The sequence below is a fragment of the Nematostella vectensis genome, chromosome 15 (assembly GCF_932526225.1).
Source record: "Nematostella vectensis chromosome 15, jaNemVect1.1, whole genome shotgun sequence".
Lineage (NCBI taxonomy): Eukaryota > Metazoa > Cnidaria > Anthozoa > Actiniaria > Edwardsiidae > Nematostella > Nematostella vectensis.
In genome coordinates this window covers 3553304-3577865 of record NC_064048.1, presented here as the reverse complement: position 1 = coordinate 3577865, position 24562 = coordinate 3553304, and the positions used below count along the sequence as shown (strand labels likewise).

Here is a 24562-nt window from a genome sequence, read left to right as displayed (position 1 = left end):
GATATAAAATTTTACTCAATGAGTTTTAATGGTTTGGCAGTCATATTGCGCGTTGTGTCCAGAAATTGCCTAATTCAATGATAGCGACCTCGTCTGAAGTTGGCATTTGCTCTCTCTTTGCATTTATTACTACTAGTATACATTCAAAACCGCACAGTATCGCAGCTTTATAGACCACGATCTAGGGAGGATTCGCGATCTCAGGTTGATGACAGAACCACTGCCAACTGTGTGAAGAGACCGAGACCAACCGTCGATCCGAGATGGGCTACTACAACTGTTGGTCATACATGCTAGCGTCTATTTTCTTAGTTAGAGCTTTTAGTTATAGTTTATGGGTTTAAAGTCATTATTTGATGTTATTACCTTTTGCGCTATTACATTTCGTGTTAAATAATTTATTACATTTTGCGTTGAAAAGTTATTACATTTCGCGTATCCGTTTTTAACTGATCAATTATGTTTACATTATAGGTGTCTTTTTTTCTTTTTTTCTTTTTTCATTTTCCTCTTTTCTTTCTTTTCTTTTTCTTTTTATTGTCCCCTCCACCATAGAGAACCATGACAACCACAGGAGGCCCGTGCAGCTATTTCTATTCACTCTTGCTTCTGAAACCTTCTAAAATAACCTTATAAATAAAAAATGCCTTCTCGAATTCGGGATTAGTAGAAGGAGCCCAGTTTTCGTTGAGTAACTAGAAAAGCCGTTGTTTCTGGTTATTTTTTTATCCCATTGAGATGACTATCTAGAAGACTGACTCTTTATATAGAGGAAGGTATCTGAAATCTCACCACTCGATGTTTCTATTATATCGTCAAAATAAAATCACCGCAAAATATAACCAAAATAATGTCCAAAAGGCAAATAAAAACTGTGTAATGTTGTCAAATAGATCACGAAATGCCTTTTTGTATAATACAATCGATTTCAAGATTTCAAGATTCAATATCATGATGCATCCATTGTGTTTTACACTTTTAATTATCGAAAATATCCAACTAGCTGCTTTATAATCAGATGTACCCTTTTCTAAGTCACAACATGGTATGAATGGAATCTTTTTTCGAAACTTAACTAGGTTTCTTTGTATTATGATTCTCGTTGTCTCGTTCTCCATTATCTGTTCACTATCGCATAAAAGCTTACGTAACCTTAAGAAAGCTATTGTTACGGGATTTCCAAACAAACAAAAATAAAACAAAAAAGCTGATAAAATATGTAAAACGACGCTCAAAACCAAATTCCTGATTTTATTATTGCTTTATTAGCTTACGCAACCTTAGATATATTATTGTAGTCACAATTTAAACATATTGCAAACTCGCCTAATCCTAAATATCCCAAATATATTTATTAATAGATCATTTTGTCTTTTTTCGGTTGAGGTTTCCGGTGGCCCCTCCGAAATAAGCGCCTCCCTCATAAAAGCGGTTGCTTTCGTAAATGAACGTCATTATTTCCACATTCCTGATTTTTTTCTTATTTCTACCGGCTCGTGCCTTCTTTCAGATATTCAGTGCTACCATTTAGACGGAGCATTTCTAAAATGCTCTTTTTATCAATCGAAAAGAACAAAGACATTGCTTTATCCAGGATAAATTCCATGGGACCAGCCCAATTTAAATACTAGTTTCCTGGCTCCTGTTGTGTACAATATCGATGTTCCTTTTGAAATTTCGCTGAAAGATTTTCTCTTTAATATTTTACTTCAAAAATTTCGTAAAACGGTGGTTGGTTTTGATGCCTTTTGATATGTTTTCACATAAGATCTATTTGCATTTTAATTACATTAATTAGCTCTTAGAACCAGCAACTATTGTTAGTCATATTAGTCTCCATCAAACAAATCATGCGAAACAAGATTTTAAACTTCGTTGCAATCATTACATCACACAGAGGGGCACCCAGTTGGCACCGTGTGGACATCTCATAAGGTAAGGTCCGGGGAAAAGCTGAGAAACGTTACAAACTGCAAGGCCTTATTGAATTTGACCTACTAATTCATTGTAGGATATAAAGTCCCCATTAAATCCCTAGTACCTTTAACACCCTTGCAGATGTTTATAGCTTTATGTGGCTTTTAATGAGCTTTATGTGGCTTGCTACAAATATATGAATAGTAATAAGTTCGTTTCCTTACGTGCTTTTTCTTACCACCAATAGCTCCTATACTGTAGTTTTAATAATGGATATTATGTACCTTTATCAATAATCATTTTTCAAAGGCAGTTAGTGCTCAATTTCGCAGATATTTGGCTTAAGAATAATGAGAAATATAAGAAAATCCATGGAGCACAATAAATTCGCCCCATTTCTTGAAACACTTGCTCCTCCCCCCCCCCCCCCCCCCCCTTTCAGAACTCCTGAATCCGCCCTTGACAGTGAATTGTGACAGTGAATTAAACATTTCCAGCTTATCTGGGAACGATTCTAACTTTATTTAGCTTATGAATTTGTTTGCCCTATGATTCTTTCGATAATTTAAAAAAACACTTCTTAAAAAGGGATAGCCTTGCAATATCATCATCAATATGTAATACATGACCTTGCTATATGAATAAGATATCTTTAAGATGTTTTATGGGTAAAATGTGCAATGCCAACTATTAAATTTCTCAACGCAGATTTAAGTGGGTGTGCTCTTAAGATGAAAGTCTTTGCCGCGCTCTTCCTCTTGGCCCTCGTGGTGTCAATCAACGCTAATTCTGGAGATCAACCGGAAGTCAGTGACAATGCAATGGAGCCTAAAACCGCTGACACAGTAGAAAAAGGGGGTGACGTTGTTGAAGGGGATTCAACTTTTGAAAAACCGGGTGAAGAGGGTGAAAAGCCAGATGATGACGACGACGGTGACGACAATGAACTTGAAAAGTCTGATGAATCCGATGTTTCTGAGACGTAAGTTCAATCGTTCATTAAGAAAAAATAACCTTCGCAAAGGAGGAGTCTGCGGTTCCTGAGACGTAAGTTCAATCGTTCATTAAGAAAAAATAACCTTCGCAAAGATAATAAATATTCTGTTTTTCAGCGATCCTAGTAAAGACCAGTATGACGATGACGGTGACGACAATGAACTTGAAAAGTCTGATAAATCTGATGTTACTGAAACGTTAGCTCAATCGTTAATTAAGAAAAATTAAATTTCGCAAAGATTAAAAAAAAGCTTTTTTTCAGTGAACCTAACAAAGATCAGTCGCTAGATGCAAAACCATTTTTTTCTCAACGCCGCCGATACATCTCTCGACGCCGATACATCTCCCGACGCCGATTCATCTCCCGACGCCGATACATCTCCCGACGGCGATACATCTCCCGACGCCGATACATCTCCCGACGCCGATACATCTCCCGACGGCGATACATCTCCCGACGGCGATACATCTCCCGACGCCGATACATCTCCCGACGCCGATATATCTCCCGACGCCGATACATTTCTCGACGTCGATTTATCGCTCGTCGTCGCAGATTTGGCAAGAAGTAATTTTCAGAACCACATTGGGTAAATACTTAATAACACACCGAAAGATTCGAAACCACAATAAAAGTTTTGAAAGCTCTTGATTGGGTGTAGTAGAAGAGAAAAACGGATAAATTAATTATTTGTTTTTTTATTGTTTTTAAAATATGATGGAAAATTGTATTTATTCACGACGCATGGAAGGTTTAAATTCAGAACTAGCTTGCTTGCTTTAAACGTTTAGTTCATAATTCTTATTTCCTTTTTAGGTAAAGCAAGAATACGGATCGGATCGAAGAAAACTGGAAATGGATGAGCCATGGAGAGCACACTTCAACACTGTAGCAAACTTGGCCATATAGAATAATCAACAGGGGATAAAAACTTGCCTCTCATAAAGAAAGGGTTTTGAAATTTGTACAACTCGATGTAATTTTCATAGTGTGTCAAAATAAAAGCGCAACAACAAATAACCAAAACCCTTTGTATTCCTAAATCTTCTTCCCGAGATATTATCAAGGAAGCAAATGAAAACTCAGTGATGTCTTCAAAGAGATCATAAGTCAAAATTCCAAAGTTGCTATCCATCATCCTTTCGCGCGCGCCAGTAAGATATCGCATTAATATTTTTTAATATTATATTGTAATATTCTAAGATAATTATTTGATGAAATCTCGTTTAAAGAAATTACATTTTTGCACTGGTCTCGAACGACTTAACTACTTTTTTACAATCAAGCTAGTAAAAGTCAAATTTTTTAGAGGTCGAAAATTCCACCGGGTCCTTGGGGGACGTCCACGTTTGAGTTGTTTGGATTCAATTCAGCTTAAAATTGCGTTTTGAAACTTTCATAATTAGATTAAGCATCCGTGCGTAAAAAAAAGCAGAAGATATAAAATGCATTGTTAAATCAATAATCCCTTGGTTGTGTTTTTCTTAGAAAGAATAAAGTTTGGTAATAAAGGGCTTCCTTTTATAAGGCAGTCTTTTTGGCTGAATTAACTAATAAATGATTAACTGTTTCACAGACAAACCATAGCGCATTGGATTGGAGGTAAATAACGGGGTTTGTGGCGGTTTAAAGGGTTTGTGGGGATACTTCAAAGGTCGGAGGATAAATTAGGATCATTTTAAAGGTTAGAAAACTGTAAATTGGCTCAGTTTTAGCGGATATCAAAGATTCATTAGATGCGTTTACGAAAAGATCCAACTTGGACAATCACAATTCAGTTTCATTTAATTAACAATTATGCCATTTCCATTGGGGTGGATATTGGCGAAATATCTACCGAGAACCGAATGCTCGAGGTAGATATTTTAAAAGCCACTATCCGCCGAAATAAATCGAGCTTTAGAGCAATTTTCTTTTAGGAAACAGTTGCAACTCGGCTGTCACTCCCGCCATTTTGCTTGATTTCGGGGCGCAGGAAAATATCAACCTCCTAGGAGGCGTATATTGAATTTTACCACGAGCTTCGCAACAAATCAAATCGCTTGTTCTTGCGAGGTTCCAAGTTTCATATACTAATTTCTTTTATGCTTAGTTGCCCTCAAGTGTTGCCAACTAAGGTTCTAATGTTTTCCGTTTGATTAGCACTTAGAACCCAAGAATAGCTCTTAGAACTAAATGTTATTCGACTGAGCCTCTAGCCTGCCCTCAGTTGAGTGCTTGCCAAGGATTCTCTAATTTTGTTGTTTATTTACCTCACATAAAAAGACGGAGCAGCATTGTGCTTTCGTTTGAAAAGAAAAAAAACGTGGAACAGTATTCTCATTACGAGCATTGAAAAGCTCTCTTAGTTTAAAATACAACGGTTTGATCGTCATGTTCTATGAAAATGTTGTTTAAAGAATTTTAAAAATACAGTTTCTCCTAAGACGCGACTTGGCAAAACAGTTTTGCTGATGATCAATATCAAAGTACTCGGTGATTATGTGGACTTTTCACCTATGATAAATGGCGCATGAAGTGGGCGAAGATGGACTCATACCAAATATGGGTAGGCAGGCTGTTGATCGATCCACATGAGGTATTTTGGGACATTGGATAGCCCAAAGATCTTTAATCACATAACAAGTATTTGGGCTCTCTCATACAAATGATTTTAAGAAGAAATGAATAAATAAGTAATTTCTTGGCGAGTTTATAGAATATAAATATATTGTTGTTGTTTATTCTCCTCACCAAAAAGACGAGAAAGCATTGTGGTTTGTTTTTGAAAGAGAAAGCGAGCAACAAACACTTTATAAACATTTTCATGGCTAAAATTTAAAAGTTCCTAATTTTATGGAAATGTGACCTAGAAAAGCTCTAGAATTAACTTGTTCCCCTTTTTTTCTTTCCTAATAATTTGAATTTACTGAATTCCCAAGCAATTATTGCGACAATTAGTTCAGAAGGACTGAACTACGTTATTTCTAAACACGCGCAACTAAGCAAAGATTCAAGTGCTTTGCACTCAGCCACTCTCAGACTTACGCGAGTGACTTTAATTAAGTCTGAGCTCGTAAATTGCGACCATTATAAATACATCTATGATAAGATCACTTCATCAATCATTACCAAATAAGGGAGAAATCGACTTACGTCTGAGTGATCATTATTAGCTCGTAAGTTTGCAAAGTTGTAAATAAGTCTTGAAATAAAAGTATTTTTGCAATTTTCGCTTTATAAATTGAAAACATTTTTCTCTTAAACGAGCACAGTTCCATAACTCCGACATTTGAAAGGAATCCATTTCACGTAATTCCAGTTCAAGTATTTCTTTGATAGCCCAAAATTTAAAAACTTTAAATTTTTGTTCCGCTTTTTTGGCTTCTTTGTGATATTGTATGTTATTTTAGGCTCGACGGATTTTTCCTTGGCGAGTTTATAGATTATAAATATATTGTTGTTGTTTATTCTCCTCACCAAAAAGACGAGAAAGCATTGTGGTTTGTTTTTGAAAGAGAAAGCGAGCAACAAACACTTTATAAACATTTTCATGGCTAAAATTTAAAAGTTCCTAATTTTATGGAAATGTGACCTAGAAAAGCTCTAGAATTAACTTGTTCCCTTTTTTTTTCTTTCCTAATAATTTGAATTTACTGGATTCCCAAGCAATTATTGCGACAATTAGTTCGGACTGAACTACGTTATTTCTAAACTACGCGCAACTAAGCAAAGATTCAAGTGCTTTGCACTCAGCCACTCTCAGACTTACGCGAGTGACTTTAATTAAGTCTGAGCTCGTAAATTGCGACCATTATAAATACATCTATGACAAGATCACTTCATTAATCATTACCAAATAAGGGAGAAATCGACTTACGTCTGAGTGATCATTATTAGCTCGTAAGTTTGCAAAGTTGTAAATAAGTCTTGAAATAAAAGTATTTTTGCAATTTTCGCTTTATAAATTGAAAACATTTTTCTCTTAAACGAGCACAGTTCCATAACTCCGACATTTGAAAGGAATCCATTTCACGTAATTCCAGTTCAAGTATTTCTTTGATAGCCCAAAATTTAAAAACTTTAAATTTTTGTTCCGCTTTTTTGGCTTCTTTGTGATATTGTATGTTATTTTAGGCTCGACGGATTTTTCCTGTTATGCATTTCTATACAGGGGTTGTAAGGGTGAAGACCAATGATTATAAATACGGTGCAACTTTCAACTTGTATCAGAGTCTTAGCTTGCTGCGTTCTACTGAAGACGTCTGCAAATTCGTGCGAACGTAGAACGTAAGGTAAGATAACAACTTTATGTACTCAAAACATGTGTTTTGGCAGGTAAACGCAGAAAATCAAGAGAAAAATCAAATCAAAAAAGCCTCTGATTTATTCTGCGAATAGTTGTTTTAGAATACAGCTATTCCAGGTGACTCGAAAGAAACTCCAAGCTAGCCAAAGCGCGTCTAGGCCAAGCTGCCTTTTTTGCTGTAACTCGCGCAATGCGCACGTTTCAGATATCATACTTGGACCAAATAACAGCCTATCCTTCTGTAATAGCTGCGACTTATTCGATTTTTCATAGTTTGTATTTTAGTAATATTACGATCAAAGTAAACTAGCTTGCATACGGTCGCACGCGGCGCTCCAGACAGTTTGAAGATTCAAGCCGGTTTTCCTATCATTTTTCTATCATTCATACATTATCATTTAGATTTATTGCAGGTTAAAGTGCTAATTTGATGTTTCTTCATGCTCGATAAATTCGGGTGCACAAGCAGGTTTTAATGGTCACTTTCAAAATTGGCTCATTATTCGGAGTTTTAGCGGTGAATACTGTCCATTATTCCGAGATAGCGAACCAATCAGAACGCGCGTTCTTATAAAGTTCCCGCCAAGCATACACTAATGTCCATTATTCCGAAATAGTGAACCATGCAACGCGCGTTCTGATACTTTATTGACTGTGATTGTGTGGGAGCGCAAATGGCGGTGCGCTTAGCCTTTATCAATATTTTTTGTTTGTTTAGAGAGACAGAGGCCTTCCTTCACCATGAGAGGGCTTGCACTCATCCTTCTGCTGGGATTGGTTATTTCAGTCACGTGTGAGCCACGTGACGAAGCTACGGACCAATCACAAGACCAGCCTGATTTGAAAGCAGAGTTCATTGAAGATCAAGCTGAAAACGACCCAGGGTTAGAGACAGAGGTTGCTGAAGACGAGGAGGAAGAGCCAGAGAATGCAGAACTTGCCGGAAAAGATGATGACAACGATGATGAAGATAGTGAGGTTGCAGATGTTCAGGGCGGACAGCTTAAAGAGAGGTATGAAATATTGCTTTGCATTATATTAGAAGGACCAGATGAAATACCTACCTCAATTATTCTTTTCATCGTTCAACCATCTGTTATAATTTTTGTTTATGTCGTTATTCGCTGTCGTTAATCGTTGGTTGATGTGACTCACATTTGACTATCGGGCCGTGAATTGCGCTAAGCAAACCTGTTGACGATTCTTTTAAAGACAATATGAAAATCATTCTAAAGAATTGTCTTTCTTGTCTTCAAAGCGATGCGAAGGAAGGAGGAAGGGCGGCGGATCCAATTTTTGGCCGTCGTCGAAGGCGTCGTCGAAGGCGTCGTCGATATTATTACCGTCGTCGTCGCCGCCGTCGTCGTCGCTTTTTTGGAAGAAAGTGAAATAGCAACAACCCAAATACGTACATCATGTGAGTGAAGACCTAGTATATTGACAAGGCTATAATTTAAATAAATAGTTAGGCTCAGTTGATTATTGTTGAAGTTTTCAGCCTTTCACAGGGGCGTGCCAAGGGGAGGTTTCATAAGGCTCTTGGAACAAGGCATTTATAGCTAAAAAAAAATAGGGAATGGTAGAAATGGTATTTCTGAACAATCACAAGCACGTGAGCACACGGTTAATAAGAAAAGCAATATTGCATTATTCTAGCAGAAAAATTAATGCTAAAGTTGACAAAAAAAGTTTTTTATGGAAGTACTCCTCACCATACCCTCCCCCCACTCCCTTTTTTTCCCCAGCCTCCCATCCCAAACTTTCCACAAGGTGCTTCGTCCTTTCCTCTATCTTTTTCTTTTAAATTTGGACCCTACAGAGGGGGGAGGGGAGGGGGTCTGGTTAAATAACTGATTATAATATTTGTTCATCAACAGAAACGACCGGATGTGGACAAGCCTTGCAACTCATTAGATGGAAAAGCACAAGTAAAGGATGCAATGCCTTTTAGAATGAGAACAGTGTTCGCGGATTTGATGATTTAATAAATAGATGTAAGAAAATATAATGTTTTAGGGCAGGATAGAGCACGATGTATAGCTGCAGAAACCCTTATTAAAATGACGAGCATCTACAAGTATTTACAATTCTCTCAGGGATGGTGTAGGAGGTAGAAGGTGGGAGGGTTAGAGGGTGTGGGGTCTGATTTCTGCATCATAGTCCGTTGAATTTATACAGTGACTAAGGGCTTAAAAGTATGGGCAATTAACGTTCCTACATTCTGGTATTGGTTTAGCCAATCTATGCTACCTTTTTGTTGCAGGGGCTGAGGCCATCAGCGCCCATAGTAGGGCCCCCGAATGGTCCCCCGAAATTTCGATGTGCCCGGAGTTTTCGGCTAATGCTCTATTTTTTTCGCCGTGCTCGCATTGTATTCTTCGATGTGCTCCCTGCTCGATTTATTCAACAACTAAAAATGCTCGGTCTCGCATAATGACGGGGTGCTCGCAGGGTTAGTCGGGTCGCTTAGCGCACAAAAAAAGCTCAATCTATACACAGCGGACAAAAGCACCAAACTTGGTATAATTATAGCCTATGAGATGGTAATTAATATTGAGACCGGTGCCCACCGGTATTGTTAGCGGATCCATAGATAAAGAGGAATTTTTGAAAGAAATCTGGTGTTGTGAGTACCCTGGTGAGATTTTCATACCTTTTCATGAGGCAAAAAAGATAAAAATGCACATATTTGAAAACGATTTCTATCGCTGTACTCTATCGAATTCCGAACAATAAAACGCATAAATAGCTATAAAAAGCTACATCTGAAGAAGGAAATGTACTGGAACCCAGGCTCCGCGCGGCCTTTTTTTACATCCCTCTTGCTAACATACAAATATAATTATAATATGACTGATTTCCGTCCATCAAATAAGTACAATAGATGGTGCACATGAATTTCACCAAAAAATTTCTTTCAATGAGCGGTCTAAGCATTATATTAAGGGATGATTCAACCAGCGCGGCTGTAATTAATAGGCCCGTCACCAGGAAAAAAATCAGCTACCGATGAGGGAGATTTTTCATAGCCTGTTGTGCATTAATAAAATATACCATGACAACTCGGATCATTTGTTTATCATTCCATTACGGCCATATGTTATTTTTAAATCAAATTATCACAATTGCTTTACCCCATGCTAGTTACGGGCCAAAGCGGCCAGTATATAGATCGGCAGAGGTGGCTGGCGTTTACGGATATGGTGCTCAAGACCATCTGATCGTTTACAACCCACATTAGTTCTGGCTTACGTCAGGTTTTGGCCTAAACGTGTCCTAAGGTTGACGCTAGTACCGTTGACACTAGAGTTTTTGTACACTTGTTTATAGCACCGTCGGAGGAAAAATCTTCTGTTTGGAAAAGAAATCCCAGCGGACCCTGTACAAAAGCTAGCGTACGCGCATCATTCTGAAAAGTCTCTTTCAGTTTATTGCAGAATGACTTTTTTCCCTTTATTACAATCACGGTCCGCCGATCAAAAAAACCTCTAAAACTCTGTCCTTTAGTAAAACTCGGTTAAAGGATTTCTCATCCCCGAAATCTCCCAAGCGTGTCTCATGCGTATTGTGGAGACATCACAAAAAAGGTACGTACCATTTTCAACAGCTTCCACTTATATATTCTGATAATATATTATATATTTTTCTATAAGCCTGCCAAAAGCTCTACACTTTTTTTTATCATCCTCTCTCGCTTCCTGGAGACCTTCCCTTTACTTATGCTCCACGGCTTTTTCCATCCCTGAGGACATCATTAAGACATCTTTAAGTTAGTAACAGTCCTCTATTGCTGCGGCGATTCGTTGGAGGTTGGTTGCTATCCTGTTAAAAGCATGCGCCACGTCACTATAATGCACACGTAGGGAGAAATAAGCACTGTGTTATTTTTTTTTCGCAGTTCCTCTCTTCTTGTCACCTTTTTTCGTTCTTAAAGGCTTTCGAGCATTAATACCGCAAATTTGTGAAAACAAAAAACAAGACATAATCTTCCGTATGTTAATTCTTACACTATTGTTAGTTAACTAGCAGTATCAAGCACCTTATAAATGATAATATGGCCTCTCAGCGAGAGAATTTTGAGATCGAAACAAATGATCACTTATTTTCGAATTTATTGCTTTGCAAGAGAAAGAAAAAACGTCCTCGTAACAACGTTTAAGTCCACTTATGGAGAAATAAATAGTCCAAGGCTAGTAAATAAATGTTTCTTTCTCTGCGACAAAAAGGATCCAGAAATAAGAAGGCATTTGACGACGTAGGAAGACTTTTAATAGCAAGCGTTGTTTTTCCCTTTCTCGACCGCCATTTTGGATTCCTTGAGACAAAGTCAATTTTTCCGTCCTGTTATCTGATTGGCTAATCCGTGCGTCTAAAAATAGCCTGATCCTAGGAAACGCAGTGACAATTATATAATACAGATGATTGCCCCTACTTATGAGCCCCTGAAGAAATACATATAAATTCAAGACAAAAGTTCATATTTAGTAGGTTATTGACATTGTAAGTCCTTGATACATAAAGAATTAGAATTTTTTTCACCTAAAATACGCGATTTTATGAGGTACTTACAGCGTATACTATGCCAATATAAGCCGCCATCTTGGATCACCGTGAGGAGGATTGGGTCTAGCCTTGAAAACTTTTTCTCTTTGATAAAGCGTTTTAATGCAGCCGACGACAGTTTTATCTTCAAATATTAACAAATAGCGTTATATTTCCCCTACTAGATAAAAACAGTAAGATATTTCGCCTTAGTTTTGGAAATACAATGTCTTTTAAATTTCATCATAGGAAGCCCGTGATGGACGCTTTTTTCTAATTTGTATTCCGTTATTACACGAAATTCTCAAGTGGTACCGGTGGGCACCGGTCTCAATATCAATTAGCATTCTTTTGGCTATCTTTATGCCAAGTTTGGTGCTTTTGTCCGCTATGTATAGATTGAAACACTAAGCGACCGGACTATATAGAAAAATGGTATAATAACTATGCGACTCTGGTTTTTTGGTCATTGCGCGGGTACCCTGTGGTGTCGCACGCCTGCCCGTAGAGCCAGCACAATTTGCAATAACTTAGCGTAACGCCACCTCAGTGTAAATAATTATACAAGAATATATTTTAGCACTTTCCGAGAATGCTACATACTTTAGAAATTAAACGAGACTTACCTGTAAGGTGAAGTTTAATTGTAATTCTAAGAGCTATTTGGCAGGAGCTGAAAAGTCACGTGTGAGATAGCGCGCGCGAAAGCAAGCAGGCAGTATTTAAAGTTGCGAATGGCCATTTATGATTATAATGGATAGGGTAGGGTACAATATTTGTATAAATAAAAAAAGGAGGCCACGTGACTTCTCCGCTCCTGCCCAATAGCTCGTAAAATTACAATCAAACTTCACCTTACAGGTAAGTCTCTTTTAATTTCTAAACTCTACTTCGCCATTGGTCAATAGTTGCTGCGAAGTCACGTGTGAGATTATAAAGCAAATGGTCATGAGCAATTCTCAGTAAGGTTTTTATTATCACATTAAACATCAGAGTCCACTGCATGTAACAGGTTAACACCAAAATTATCTGGCTCTTGGGTTATTGGTTTGTCATAGTATGTTCTGAAAGTTCCTACATTAGACCATCCTGCGGCATCCATTATGGTCTTAATGGATATGTTTGCAGTTTTCCCAGCTGACATTATTGCAGAACGTGTACTGTGGGCGCTGTACTTATTGATGTTGATACCAGACTTTGCAAGAACTTTCTTAAGCCATCGACCGATAGTGTCAGTGGAAATTGGCTTATGGGGCTTTTAAAAGCTTATAAGGAAACGAGAGTCGTTGCCCCTCAACAACTTTGTTCTTTCAACATATTCTTTGATGACAGTAACAACACATAATCGCTTGTCATTCTCATACGCTTTAAGTTCCAGGCGTCCGAAGTGTTTATAAGGCCTTGAGGATTTCAAAAGTTCTTGTATGTAAAATATACAATGTTTATCTGTTAAGTCCATTGTGGATATATCCAATGCACGTAGAGTTTGGCAACGCTGGCCCGACAATAAGGCAATTAACATTGCAGTCTTCATTGTCAGTTCCATAAGGGATAATTTGTCTTGAGGGTGTAGGGTCTTCAGGTAACTGAGAACAACAGCAACATCCCATATTTCCTGATATCTTGGGAATGTTGGGCGTGCATTATATACTCCTCTGACAAATCTTGTGACCAATGGGTTTGTCCCAACCGTACCACCTCCAGGTGGCAATATAACTGAAGATAATGCTGAACGAGCTGTATTGATAGCACTGTATTGAAGCTGTTCCTCGTACAAGACACCCAGGAAGTTCAGTCCATAAATCACAGATGCCGAAAGTGGATTAATCTCCCGTTGACTACAGTAAACATTCCACCGTTTGAGATATGAGTGATACTGTTTCTGTGTTCCTGACCTCCATCCCTGGAGGATAATTTCGGAAGCTGATGCTGAAAGGCCGTGACTTGTGTGCAGTTCCCTGACAAGGGGCAAGCCAACAACTGTAGGGTCTTGTGGAGTGGATGTCTCAGCTCTGGACTGGATGGTAAGTACAGGGTGTTCTTCTTTCTGGGTAAAATAAGAGGTGGTTCTATAAGTAAACTTGCAAGAAATGGCCACCATGGTTGGGTCGGCCAATAAGGGGCAACTAGGATACCAGTTGCCTGGCCCTCAGAAATTTTACTCAGAACTTTCTGAATAATGCTGAATGGGGGAAAATGCATAAAAACACAGGTTTTTCCAGGAGGTATGAAATGCATTAACAGCATATGCCCCTGGGTCAGGTTGATATAAGATATAGACTCTGCATTAAAAATTAAGCCTTGATGCAAATAGATCAATGTCAGGCTTTATCTGAAGTTTAGCCACTGTGGCTGTATATATGTCAGTGTCTAAAGCCCACTCTGTTTCCCTTCTTTGTTTTCTAGACTCGCTATCTGCAATGATATTTTCTTTCCCGGGAATATGAGCGACAGTTATCCAGGTATCATGTTCAATGCACCAAGTCCAAATTTGTATCACAAGTGCATTTATCTCTCTAGAATGGCAGGTTCCCAATTGGTTGATACACGCTACAGCAGTTGTATTATCAACAAACATTTTTACACATTTGTGAGAGACAATATGTGAGAATGCTTGTAAAGCCAAAAAGACTGCCTTGATCTCAAGGTAGTTTATCTGGTATTCTGCTTCAGATAGGGTCCAGTTACGCCCGTGGGAGTATCCTGCACTGTGCACCCCCACCCCTTTTTTGAAGAAGCAGTAGCTATAGTAAGTTGTATCTTCCCATGGCGGACTGGTTTACATTCGTTCTCAACTGAACATATCCACCAATTAAGGTCTTCTATTGCCTCTGGTGATAAGCTCATATGGCTGTCAAAATTACCCTTGTTAGTTTTAAGGGCCTGTGTGTTTGTCCATCTCAAGATATCGGTAGTGTAATGGACCATAAAGTATGCCGTGAAAGCTAGAAGTTATCATCCCCAGAACTTTAGCCACTTCTCTGATTGATGGCCGTTTTTTAAGCAAGAGTAAATGACAGGTTTCTTTAAGTTTGGTAGCTTTATCAGGTGTTAGAGACACTGTCATAGATGTAGAGTCTAGTATAAACCCAAGGAAAACCAATTTCTGAGTGGGCACTAGAACTGACTTTTCTGGATGTACAACAGCCAAGTTTGTTAAATAGTGTAAGAGTATCAATGACATTCTCAACACAAAGTTCATAGCTGTCGGCCTGCAGGATGGAATCATCGATATAGGCCACCGAAAGGTGACGACATTGTCGAAGTGTCGAGTATACAGGCTTAAGTAGCCTGGTAAATTTTCTAGGGCAAAAAGCCAGGCCATTTGGAAAACATGTGTACTGGTAAAGTTTACCGCGCCAAGAAAACTTAAGAAATTTTTGATGTTCTGGTGCAATTGCAACTGAATAATAGGCGTATTTTAAGTCCACTGAGCACATGTAACAGTCAGGTTTCATCATGTCAATTGCTGTAGAGATAGTGTCCATTTTAAAATGGTGGTAAGCCACAAATTTGTTTAATTGTTTTAGATTGAGTATCATGCGTTGCAAACCATCTGATTTGGGTCGGAAAAAGATAGGGGAGATAAATTCGCCCTGTTCGTGACTAGTCTCTACTATGACACCTGATGCGACAAGGTTGTGCACCTCTGTGTCTATTAACTCTGCCCCACTGTCATGCCATGTTGGCTGAAAAGGAGGATTAGTTTGTTCAGGAATTGTGGTAAAATCGATGTGCTGTCCCGCCACAGTTTCCAAAATTTCTGGGTCAGAGGTAAGTGTTTTCCACACATTAATATAAAATGGAAGTTGGCCCGCTAGAAACTATTTGGCTTTAAGCCTGTATACCTCGACAAGTGACGGTACAAGGGACTCAAATTCGCTCACCTCGACTGTAAAACAACATCTACGGAATCTACTTCCTTTGTTGTTGACCCGTGCGCTGTTTCGCGCGTGGGGTGAATGTCGACTTGCCTTTGTTGTTCTGCCAGTTCTGCCGACACTGAGCCGGCGGTGCTCGGGCTAAACAATTCCTGTTATTAGGTCTGTTGTTAAACCTACTGTTGGGTGTATTGAATGTAGAAACACTGGCAGTATTTCCAATGTTGTTAGCAGCTCGAATGTGAGTTAGTTTGGTTTGTAAACCGTCCCCAAACAACCACTCTGTCACCGGTACACTTGCGGCACACAGGTCGCCATATTCCTTGTTAAGGTGAGGCTTTATGTCATCTCGTCGAAGCTGAGATAGCTCAAAACTAGCATGCCCTAAAATTGTCAGAGCATCCGTCGAAAGAGTTAAAAGGTTTCCCAACTCTGCGAGAAACTCTTTGTCAGCTTTGGCTGACAATTTAAGCAAGGAATCCGCAGTTTTCACTGCAATATGGCCAGCCTTGGTTATGTTGGTTTGAAGGCGGGAAAATTTGACATCCTTTGTTTTCACTTGTCGTGTTAATTTTCCCCAGATTTCTTCGTTTACTTTGGGGACCACAACATGACTACAGTTATTAGGACGCAGGTATTTGTCTGCTGTGTCCCTTAACTGTTCTTCGCTTAGCTTCTTAAGCCAGCTTTTGTTGGCCACGTCAGCCAATTTTTGATTCACCACCTCTGCCGTTCGCTCCTTCGTGTCGAGCGATTTAGCAAGGTCATCTAACAGAGATTCGTGAATGGAATGCTGTTCTTTAGGCTCTTCAGCCTTGCTCTCATTATTGTTGAAGTCTAGAAGATCTTTAGCAGTGTCAGAAATCCCCTCTGGCTTCGCATTCGAAGCAGTATTTGCCGTCTTTGCGGCTTTTTTGGCAGGGTCTGCCTCATGGTCGCCATTAGCGCCACGTTTAAGAGCTCTGAGCGATTCGCTAATTTCGCACATATTGGCGTTCATAGTTGTCAATAACTGGCGAAGAAGCCTATTTTCATCTCGCTCCGGTTCTTCTTGTAGTATTTCGTCGTTTAATTCCTCGTCTTTTGCCATTGTTTATGCTTTTCGGATGTGGTCAAGGAGTCGTTGACCGGCCTGCTCGAATCCGTACGCAAAAACTGCCTGCTTGCTTTCGCGCGCGCTATCTTACACGTGACTTCGCAGCGACTATTGACCAATGGCGAAGAAGAATTAATAAAACCCTGAAAGTTGCATCAAAACTTACAATTATTTAGTTTTTAGTGTTTTTGCATTTACACTCACGGGAACCCTGCGTCTAATTTTTCCCGCGTTTTGTCTTCTAACTCGCGGCCGACACCGTGAATTGATAAAGTTTTTGCATTATTTTCGTCGTGGCTAAAGCCAAGAAAGAAATTCGACACATTTTAACACTTTTATAATTAAAAGACGTACAAACGATGGATGGAAGGACAAAGGATGGGTTTGGAAAAAGAAGGTAAGACGTCAATTTTGTAAACTTCGTCGCAGCTATGAAAAACTTGTTGATATATTTCTAGCACTAAAACAGTTAAAGCCATGATGGGATGTTGACTGTAAATAAAGAACGACTTCTTTTCTGGAGATTCTTTATCACATTTAAGTTCTGTCAGCTCTTTTATGAAAGATATCGAGCGAGGAACTGTTTTAGTTTATATTTTGTGAGTTCGAAGAACATTTAATATTTAAAATGAATTCTGGTTTAAATTTTAGAAAAAAAAGGTTCACGAGGGGTAATAGGTTCTAAAAAGATCTGCTTTACCTACACAGTCCCCTTTATGCATATGATTCTTTTTCACAAAAAGATATCTTGAATACCCCAGCTCAACATTTTCATACAACATCTCAAAACTCCCATCTCTTCAATTTTTATAGAAAACTAAAGACAGCTATTTGTTGGGAGAATTTAGTTCGATACCTATAGTTTTTCTCTACACCTTTCCTAAGAAAAAGGTCAAAAGACAAATCAACCTCTGGCTCATTAGCCCCTAAAAAACAGACTTCATATATTAATTTTCTGTTCAAGGTTCTATTTTAAAGGTTACTTGGAATCACTTTTTAATTTTAGGTTTATCAATTAGGTTTTGTGCAGCATAACATTTATATCTTTAGTATTCTTCCGTAGCGTTTTGTCACTGTTCTCCAATTTTTTTCAGGCGAATCCCAACTCAAGCAAGCTGCCAGCTTTAAAGGCATGATGCTAGGGCAGGATGTATTCATTAATACAGCTAAGTAACAAAAAGATAGATAATAGTTACAAATGAAAACTTGTTATAAAAAAATGAACCAGGCTAATAAAATAAACTAAAAGTAGTCAGAAACTTTAAAAGACAAGTTAGAGTGGTTTATTTCATTCACCCTTTGACAAAGTGGCTGATACAAAACACTGACCCACATTGGCCATTATTGTAAATGGGTTTTCTAGTAAAAAATATATATAGTTTCAATTTGAACTAATTTACTGCACTGGGTTTTGTGAGGAATCTACTTTTGAAATAGCTGATATGAATACAGCTTAGGAATCTGAGATGGTACTTGCAAAAATCAACAGCAATGTGCCATTTGACCTGCAATTATTTCAAAGAAAATTTAGCACTGTACATGGGAGTGAGGTGAAATGAAAATATAGCTACCTATTTTTTTAACAAACTGCATCTTTTTGTAATGCCACGCCAAGTACTATTTTATGTTTTAACACAAAAATACTAGGTGTACATACCCATGATGCTTTAATATGGGGGTCTAGTGGGTCCATGGGCACTCTCATCGAGGGTCAGTGTTTTGTACGATTTACCCAAGACAATGTGTCAATTCAAAGAGTATTAGCCAAAAAAAAAAGGGAAAGAAGGTTGAAAAAACTGTTTATCCAATATTTCTAATTTCTACCAAATAACTTTTATTACCCTTCAACTGAGAGAAAATTATAAAAATCAAGAAAATCTAGTAGTAGTGCAATGTGAAAGGAAGAAAGGGAATTTTGACAGTTTAGGCAAGTATGGAGCACATTTACTGGCAAAAACGATATGCTAATGTATAGAAACGCGTTGTGTGCTGATATGGTTTTAAATAATAAAGAGAATAAAAAGCACCCATTTTACTGTAAAAAAAACTATAATTCATTTTCAATTCTTCAATGTTCCCTATTGGATGATACCTCCAATATACACCCAACAGGTTTTTCCGGGTTAAACAACAATAAAAAAATATACATACACATATTCCACTCTACACCTGTGCATCAAGCACTTTTCTATGAAGGGCTTCACTCACACATTACATATATACATACATATATAGGTATTATAATATGGCTAAAATTATTGCATGCTGGCTCCGCTTTTAGGCAGTGCCTAAATCTATATATTAGGCATGTGGGAAATAGGATTTGACTATGAGAATGACCCGCTTTGGCGGTCAATGGGGAGGGGAGTTTCTTTATACTATGAGAAACTTATATGAATGTTTAGCCTGATATATAAACTGTTAACTCTGGGAACATGCAAAGAGAGACTGCCGAAGACTTAAATATCAAGCAAAGTACATCTTTATTAGGGACGGAGCACCTAGCCCATACGAGGATGTTTCCGCAGAGATCTTGGTTTCCTTCACTGGTCATATGTCGCTAGAGTAGGGGCTTTACTGAGTGCATTCTTTATGTTATTAAACGATCTCTGTTGTGGCTCATCCCATAACCATGCTCTGTCCTTGTTCAAGGAGATCACGCAGGGGCTTCGTCATATCTGCAGGATTGACGACATACTTTCCCCAAATGGTTAACCATTTCTAAGAATCTTCTCAACTCTGCCAAGTCAGTAGGCTCTCACAGCTTAGAGGGATCAAACTTGTTTTTTTTTTTACTTGAATGAAAAAGGAATTCTACTCGATCCTGAAAAATACACATTTCTCTAAGTTGAGGGCTATATTGGCTTTCTCTAGCCTCTCTAAAACAGCATTCAACCTCCCGTCATGTCAAGTCTGGCTGGCTCCAGAACATCATCAACCTAGCAGACTAGCCCAGACAGTCCACCCAGTGTGCGCTGCATACATTTATGTAAGTGCTCGCTTGCTGAAAAAATTCGAAAAGGTAATCTTTTATAACAATATCTTCCCCAAGGGGTAACAAATGTTGTAAGAAGCTTTGAATTCTTGCTTAGCTTAAAATCCACTATTTGCGTCGGGCTTGGAAATTACTTTAGCGCCTGAAAACTTTGCTAAGGTTTCATCAGTGGTGGGCATTGGGCAAACTTCCCTTTGCATCGCTTCATTTAACTAAAACAAAATCTCTACAGATTCTCACCGATGACCCACCCTACTTGGGAACGACAACCATGGGGGAGCACCATTAAGTTGGCTCATCTACCTTCTCAATAACTCCAAAGCTTTCCATTCTCTTTATCTCCTCATCTACCTTCTCAATAACTCCAAAGCTTTCCATTCTCTTTATCTCCTCATCTACCTTCTCAATAACTCCTAAGCTTTCCATTCTCTTTATCTCCTCATCTACCTTCTCAATAACTCCAAAGCTTTCCATTCTCTTTATCTCCTCATCTACCTTCTCAATAACTCCAAAGCTTTCCATTCTCTTTATCTCCTCATCTACCTTCTCAATAACTCCTAAGCTTTCCATTCTCTTTATCTCCTCATCTACCTTCTCAATAACTCCAAAGCTTTCCATTCTCTTTATCTCCTCATCTACCTTCTCAATAACTCCAAAGCTTTCCATTCTCTTTATCTCCTCATCTACCTTCTCAATAACTCCTAAGCTTTCCATTCTCTTTATCTCCTCATCTACCTTCTTAATAACTCCAAAGCTTTCCATTCTCTTTATCTCCTCATCTACCTTCTCAATAACTCCAAAGCTTTCCATTCTCTTTATCTCCTCATCTACCTTCTCAATAACTCCTAAGCTTTCCATTCTCTTTATCTTACTCCTCAATTAAGGGAGCAGTGGAATTGGGATTCGTCTGGGTGTAGTGAAGTTATATGGTCTCATCATCTTTAATGTCATAGTTACCTTTAATACACCCTAATCCAGAAAATAGCTTGGGGAACTTCTTCTTGTAGGGGATTTGGTTGAGGGACTCTGTTTCAACTAAATTTACTCTTGAGACAAGGCCTAGATGAATGCATGTCTTCCTTCCTAGAAGGGGCTGTTCCAATCCTGACACAATGTATATGTCTTCTTGACATACCTTATCACTGTGACAAAGATCAGCTGTAAATTTGCCTATGCACTGTAGGGGTGTCTTACATGGACCGAACAATTTCTCAGACTTCCTAAGGCACAATGGGATCTTAAACTTGTGATAATTTTGCACTAAACTTAAAGTGACATTGGCAGCGCTATCGAGTTTGAAAAGAGCTGGGTTTCCACTTATGTTGACTTTAGCTTTCCACTGTTCTGACTTATGCATGTGGTTATTGCCAATTTCACCAAGAAAAATATTTTCAGGAATTTCTCTGGATTTTCGATTTCAGCACTCACTTCTCTCACTTGCTCTGTATTTTTACATACACGGGCATAATGACCTTTAACAGAACCTTTATGACGCATGGATTGTGCTGCTTTGCACTCTACCTTTGGTTGTGGACTCCCACAGCATCTCTGACAGAGGCAAAGGAAAACCTGCGAGTTGGCTGTGAGAGTAAGTCTCCCAGGCTGTCAGACCGAATTTGTAAGCTTTGCACCCACAGTTTACGGAAGACATATGAAAGTTTTATAAGCTTCTGGAATCAACTTTAGCGAAAGCATATAGAAGCTCCCCAAGCGAGCGCAATCCCCGAAATCGATTCGAAGCAAACATCGGACTCGATTCTCCTCCTGCAAGATCCAAGAAACAGTTGCTAACTACGACTTCTCCGGAAAGGCGTCCTAGCCCTAAAACTAAGAAATCCACGATAACGTTTTTGGGTTTTTGAGGCGAAACGGCCATCAAGCATCTAGTCCCCTTTGCAGCCGTCAGCGTTTGTCAGTCGCGAAAGCGCTCCAACTATCGAGCATCTAAGTATCGGGGATTTTCTCGACAAACCCTCTACGAAAGTAGCAATAGTTTTCCGAACGGTAGAAACAAGGATCTGCGACCAGAACTGTTTATCTTTTGGCAAAAAAACGTTAACGCAGAACTCCGAGAGTACTTTGGAGATTTTGCTTTCGAAATCTCCAGCGCTCGACTTAGGGTAATTTCTAATCCGAAGCTTGTTTGGGGAATGTGTGACTTTTCAGGAGTTACTGCTTCGCATCAAAGCATCCCATTTTTTTGCGACCAATCACCCCGTCCGCTGGTGGACGGGATTCGAAGTTTGTCCTGAGAATCACGGGTATTAGTGAGTGAGTGAGTGCGGTTCTTTCTTTCAGGTGGACGCCAGCAGCGCCCCCTCCCCCCCCCCCCCCCCACTTTTCTGAGCGGATGTTTCTTTAGATATATATGAACGTTTTATCCCAAGTGTTTTCCCAAGTAAAACCGGTGATTGGAATGGTAACGATCCTCCAAATATGGAATACTACTACAAAAGTAACTTTTATTGACCAATCAACGGCGTAGAACAAGTCTAATGGATACATTAGCACCATAGTGAGGCTGGCTATACGTTGCACCAGAGGCTCTTTCGCTTCGCTCAAATAGTTGTCGCTGCGAAACTCGGAGACTCTGGTACCCAGGCTAGTGTGTTGACCTTCGTTGCCATCTTGTTGTGATCTTATGGATGTGCGCAACCCGCGGGAAATCCCTACTCTCCGCCAAATTCTTCACTAAATCCAGGATCCATTATATTCCTTTGTCACTTCTGAGTGTTAACTCCTGACACCATGTTATGTCTTGTATTTATACGAATGAGGCATATCAAACGACGTGTTTACTCGACTGACATCATAAGATTACAGTATAGCGTCCGACCTTGTGTTCTAGTCACGTGGCTATTGATTTACATAACACGGTTGTCCGCTTGTCATATAAGACACCATTGGAACTGAAATTTCGCGAACGCGCGCTATAAAAGGGATAGTTCCGTCCCCTTTTTCGCAAGCTCTCGCGCATGTCGTCGCCATTCAAAGCTAGACTTCATTGAGTAAGGACCTCTGAAACCACAGGTACCCCAAGCTCTTTATTTGTCCCTAATGATATTTACGATAAACATAATTAGTGAAACAAAATTAGTGAAAAATAAAAAAAAACAGCTTGTTGAAAAAACGTGTGTAGTCTAGTGTTGTGTTTATGTTTACTTTTTGCGTGTTCTTTGGCCGTATTAAAACGCCTTTTTTAAGATTAAAGATTCACGATTTGAACTCTTACCAGAACGAACATTCTAAAAATGTTAACCGTGTTTCTTCTTTTTCTTCTAATACACACTGGCAAGTAGTAATATCCCGGCACTTTTTTTTGGCAAGAATCACACAAGGTTGGTAAATTTTTCACCAGGTCTGTGGAATTTTCCAGTACCAGGACTTTTTCGTTCGGGTTGGGGCGCGGGAGGAATTTCCACCAGGTCAAATTAAATTGTAGGGGAAACTCAGCAGATACCGAGAAGGCTAAAATCAACCAACTCGCGAGAAAAATAACTACTGGGGAACAGTAAGGAACGAACTTGGCAAAAAAGCCGTCGCAACAGACGACGGCGCCTGGGTCCCTGGGGATTAAAGATGTCAAAAGCTGTCATCGATCAATCTTTTGGAGGCAAATCACTGTGGAAAATCTTACACGTTTGGATATAGTTTACCGTTTCGCCAGATCGGTCTTTTGTACTTTACGAAAGAAAAAAGGGGTTAGCCTTCTCTTCTCGGGAAAGGCAATCGTGAATTATTGGCGCGTTTGCGTGGAAACAGTCTCAGATAATAAAAAAGGCGCAAGCTATTCGGATCGCATTTGCTTGAAGAACAACTCTCATCGATTACTGGAAGAAATGTATCACAACAAGATGGTTTTACGGACTTTATTTGCACATTTTGCAAGCCAAGGATCTACGACATTCCCTCTGTAAGCTTAAACTTCGGTGCAAAGTAATAGCTTTACCGCTTTACTGCCGAATGACTCGAGCACGATCCTCGCTTTTCCCTTGACTAGAATGTCAGTGTCTTTTGGGTTGGAAATATCGGCTGTACGTTAAGTACGTACAAAAGCTGTTTTGGCTTCAATGAAGACACTCTAAACGTGTTTTTTACCGCTGAAATGATGTCGGGAATTAGCCGTTCGAATAAGAAGTTGTTTACGCCAGACGCCATATTTGATCTCTAGCCAACACAGAACAATTTATGTAAATTTTTGGTGCATTGTTCGGGAAGCGCGCCTGTGATTGGTCGACCTCGGGAGGTCGACCAATCACATCTCACCATTGGCCTCGATTTTTTTGCCAAGTTCGTTCTTTACTGTTCCCCAGGGGTTATTTTTCTCGCGAGTGAAACGCTAGAGTAAAATACCCCTGGGTTTCCGAGGATGGGCAAAAATTTCCAGCGGGTCAGTTGTATGGTAGTCTCCTTTGCAGAGAGCGTTTTTGCGTGACTATGACCTCGGTGGAGACTGGTTGTGAGGTTGTGCGTTTCCCAATCCTTTGTTATTGCTTATCATTGAAAATACAACGGTTTATTCGCAAGGAAACTTCAAAATAGATCATATACGAATGCAGTCTTACATGTTATTGACGATATCTGAATAAAAATGTCTTGGTCACTTGGTCGCACCAACGCACAGATTGGCAAAACCAATATAATACCAGAGAAGTTTGATTGCCACTACTTATAAGCCCCTGGTCACAGTATAATTTTAACCTAAGGTTGCAAGGGAGAGGACTGCGTTACAGGGAACAGACCTCCCTCTCTCCCAGTCTCCCCTCCTCCTCCCCCTACACCATCCTTAAGACAATTGCAAATACTTATAAGTGCTCTTTATTTTAAAAAGGGTTTCTGCTCCTAC

The 24562-nt window shown here is 39.2% G+C and overlaps 1 protein-coding gene and 2 long non-coding RNA genes across 8 annotated transcripts; 2 read left to right on the top strand and 1 right to left on the bottom strand.

Moving 5' to 3' along the window:
• Positions 1–53: 53 nt before the first annotated feature.
• LOC5515629 lies at positions 54–9276 on the top strand. Of its 6 annotated transcripts, none has more exons than XR_007306798.1 (8): positions 1804–1935; positions 2626–2899; positions 3030–3110; positions 3176–3503; positions 3731–7188; positions 7921–8215; positions 8461–8619; positions 9080–9276. XR_007306798.1 is itself a non-coding variant. In XM_048722960.1 (4 exons), exons 2-4 carry the CDS (start codon positions 2649–2651, stop codon positions 3483–3485), a joined length of 642 nt encoding a protein of 213 aa, XP_048578917.1. In that variant the 5' UTR covers positions 54–1935; positions 2626–2648; the 3' UTR covers positions 3486–3508. The 6 variants fall into 6 exon arrangements, 1 of the variants encoding a protein (XP_048578917.1); XR_007306799.1 differs by having other exon boundaries at positions 1833–1935; positions 2633–2899; XR_007306801.1 differs by lacking the exon at positions 3030–3110.
• Positions 9277–16937: 7661 nt separating this feature from the next.
• LOC125560660 lies at positions 16938–17933 on the top strand. The gene is made up of 2 exons (XR_007306734.1): positions 16938–17118; positions 17816–17933. It is a non-coding gene; the product is annotated as an uncharacterized LOC125560660 (long non-coding RNA).
• Positions 17934–18535: 602 nt separating this feature from the next.
• LOC116619952 lies at positions 18536–22059 on the bottom strand. The gene is made up of 2 exons (XR_007306779.1): positions 21238–22059; positions 18536–19725 (listed from the first exon to the last, which is right to left on the bottom strand). It is a non-coding gene; the product is annotated as an uncharacterized LOC116619952 (long non-coding RNA).
• Between the last annotated feature and the right edge of the window lie 2503 nt (positions 22060–24562).

Excerpts from the sequence above, each read along its gene's own strand:
- LOC5515629 (XM_048722960.1), top strand. The coding sequence starts at position 2,649 with ATGAAAGTCTTTGCCGCGCTCTTCCTCTTGGCCCTCGTGGTGTCAATC. Across the intron at positions 2,900-3,029 it reads GAATCCGATGTTTCTGAGAC|CGATCCTAGTAAAGACCAGT; the intron begins GTAAGTTCAATC and ends TCTGTTTTTCAG. Across the intron at positions 3,111-3,175 it reads AAATCTGATGTTACTGAAAC|TGAACCTAACAAAGATCAGT; the intron begins GTTAGCTCAATC and ends GCTTTTTTTCAG.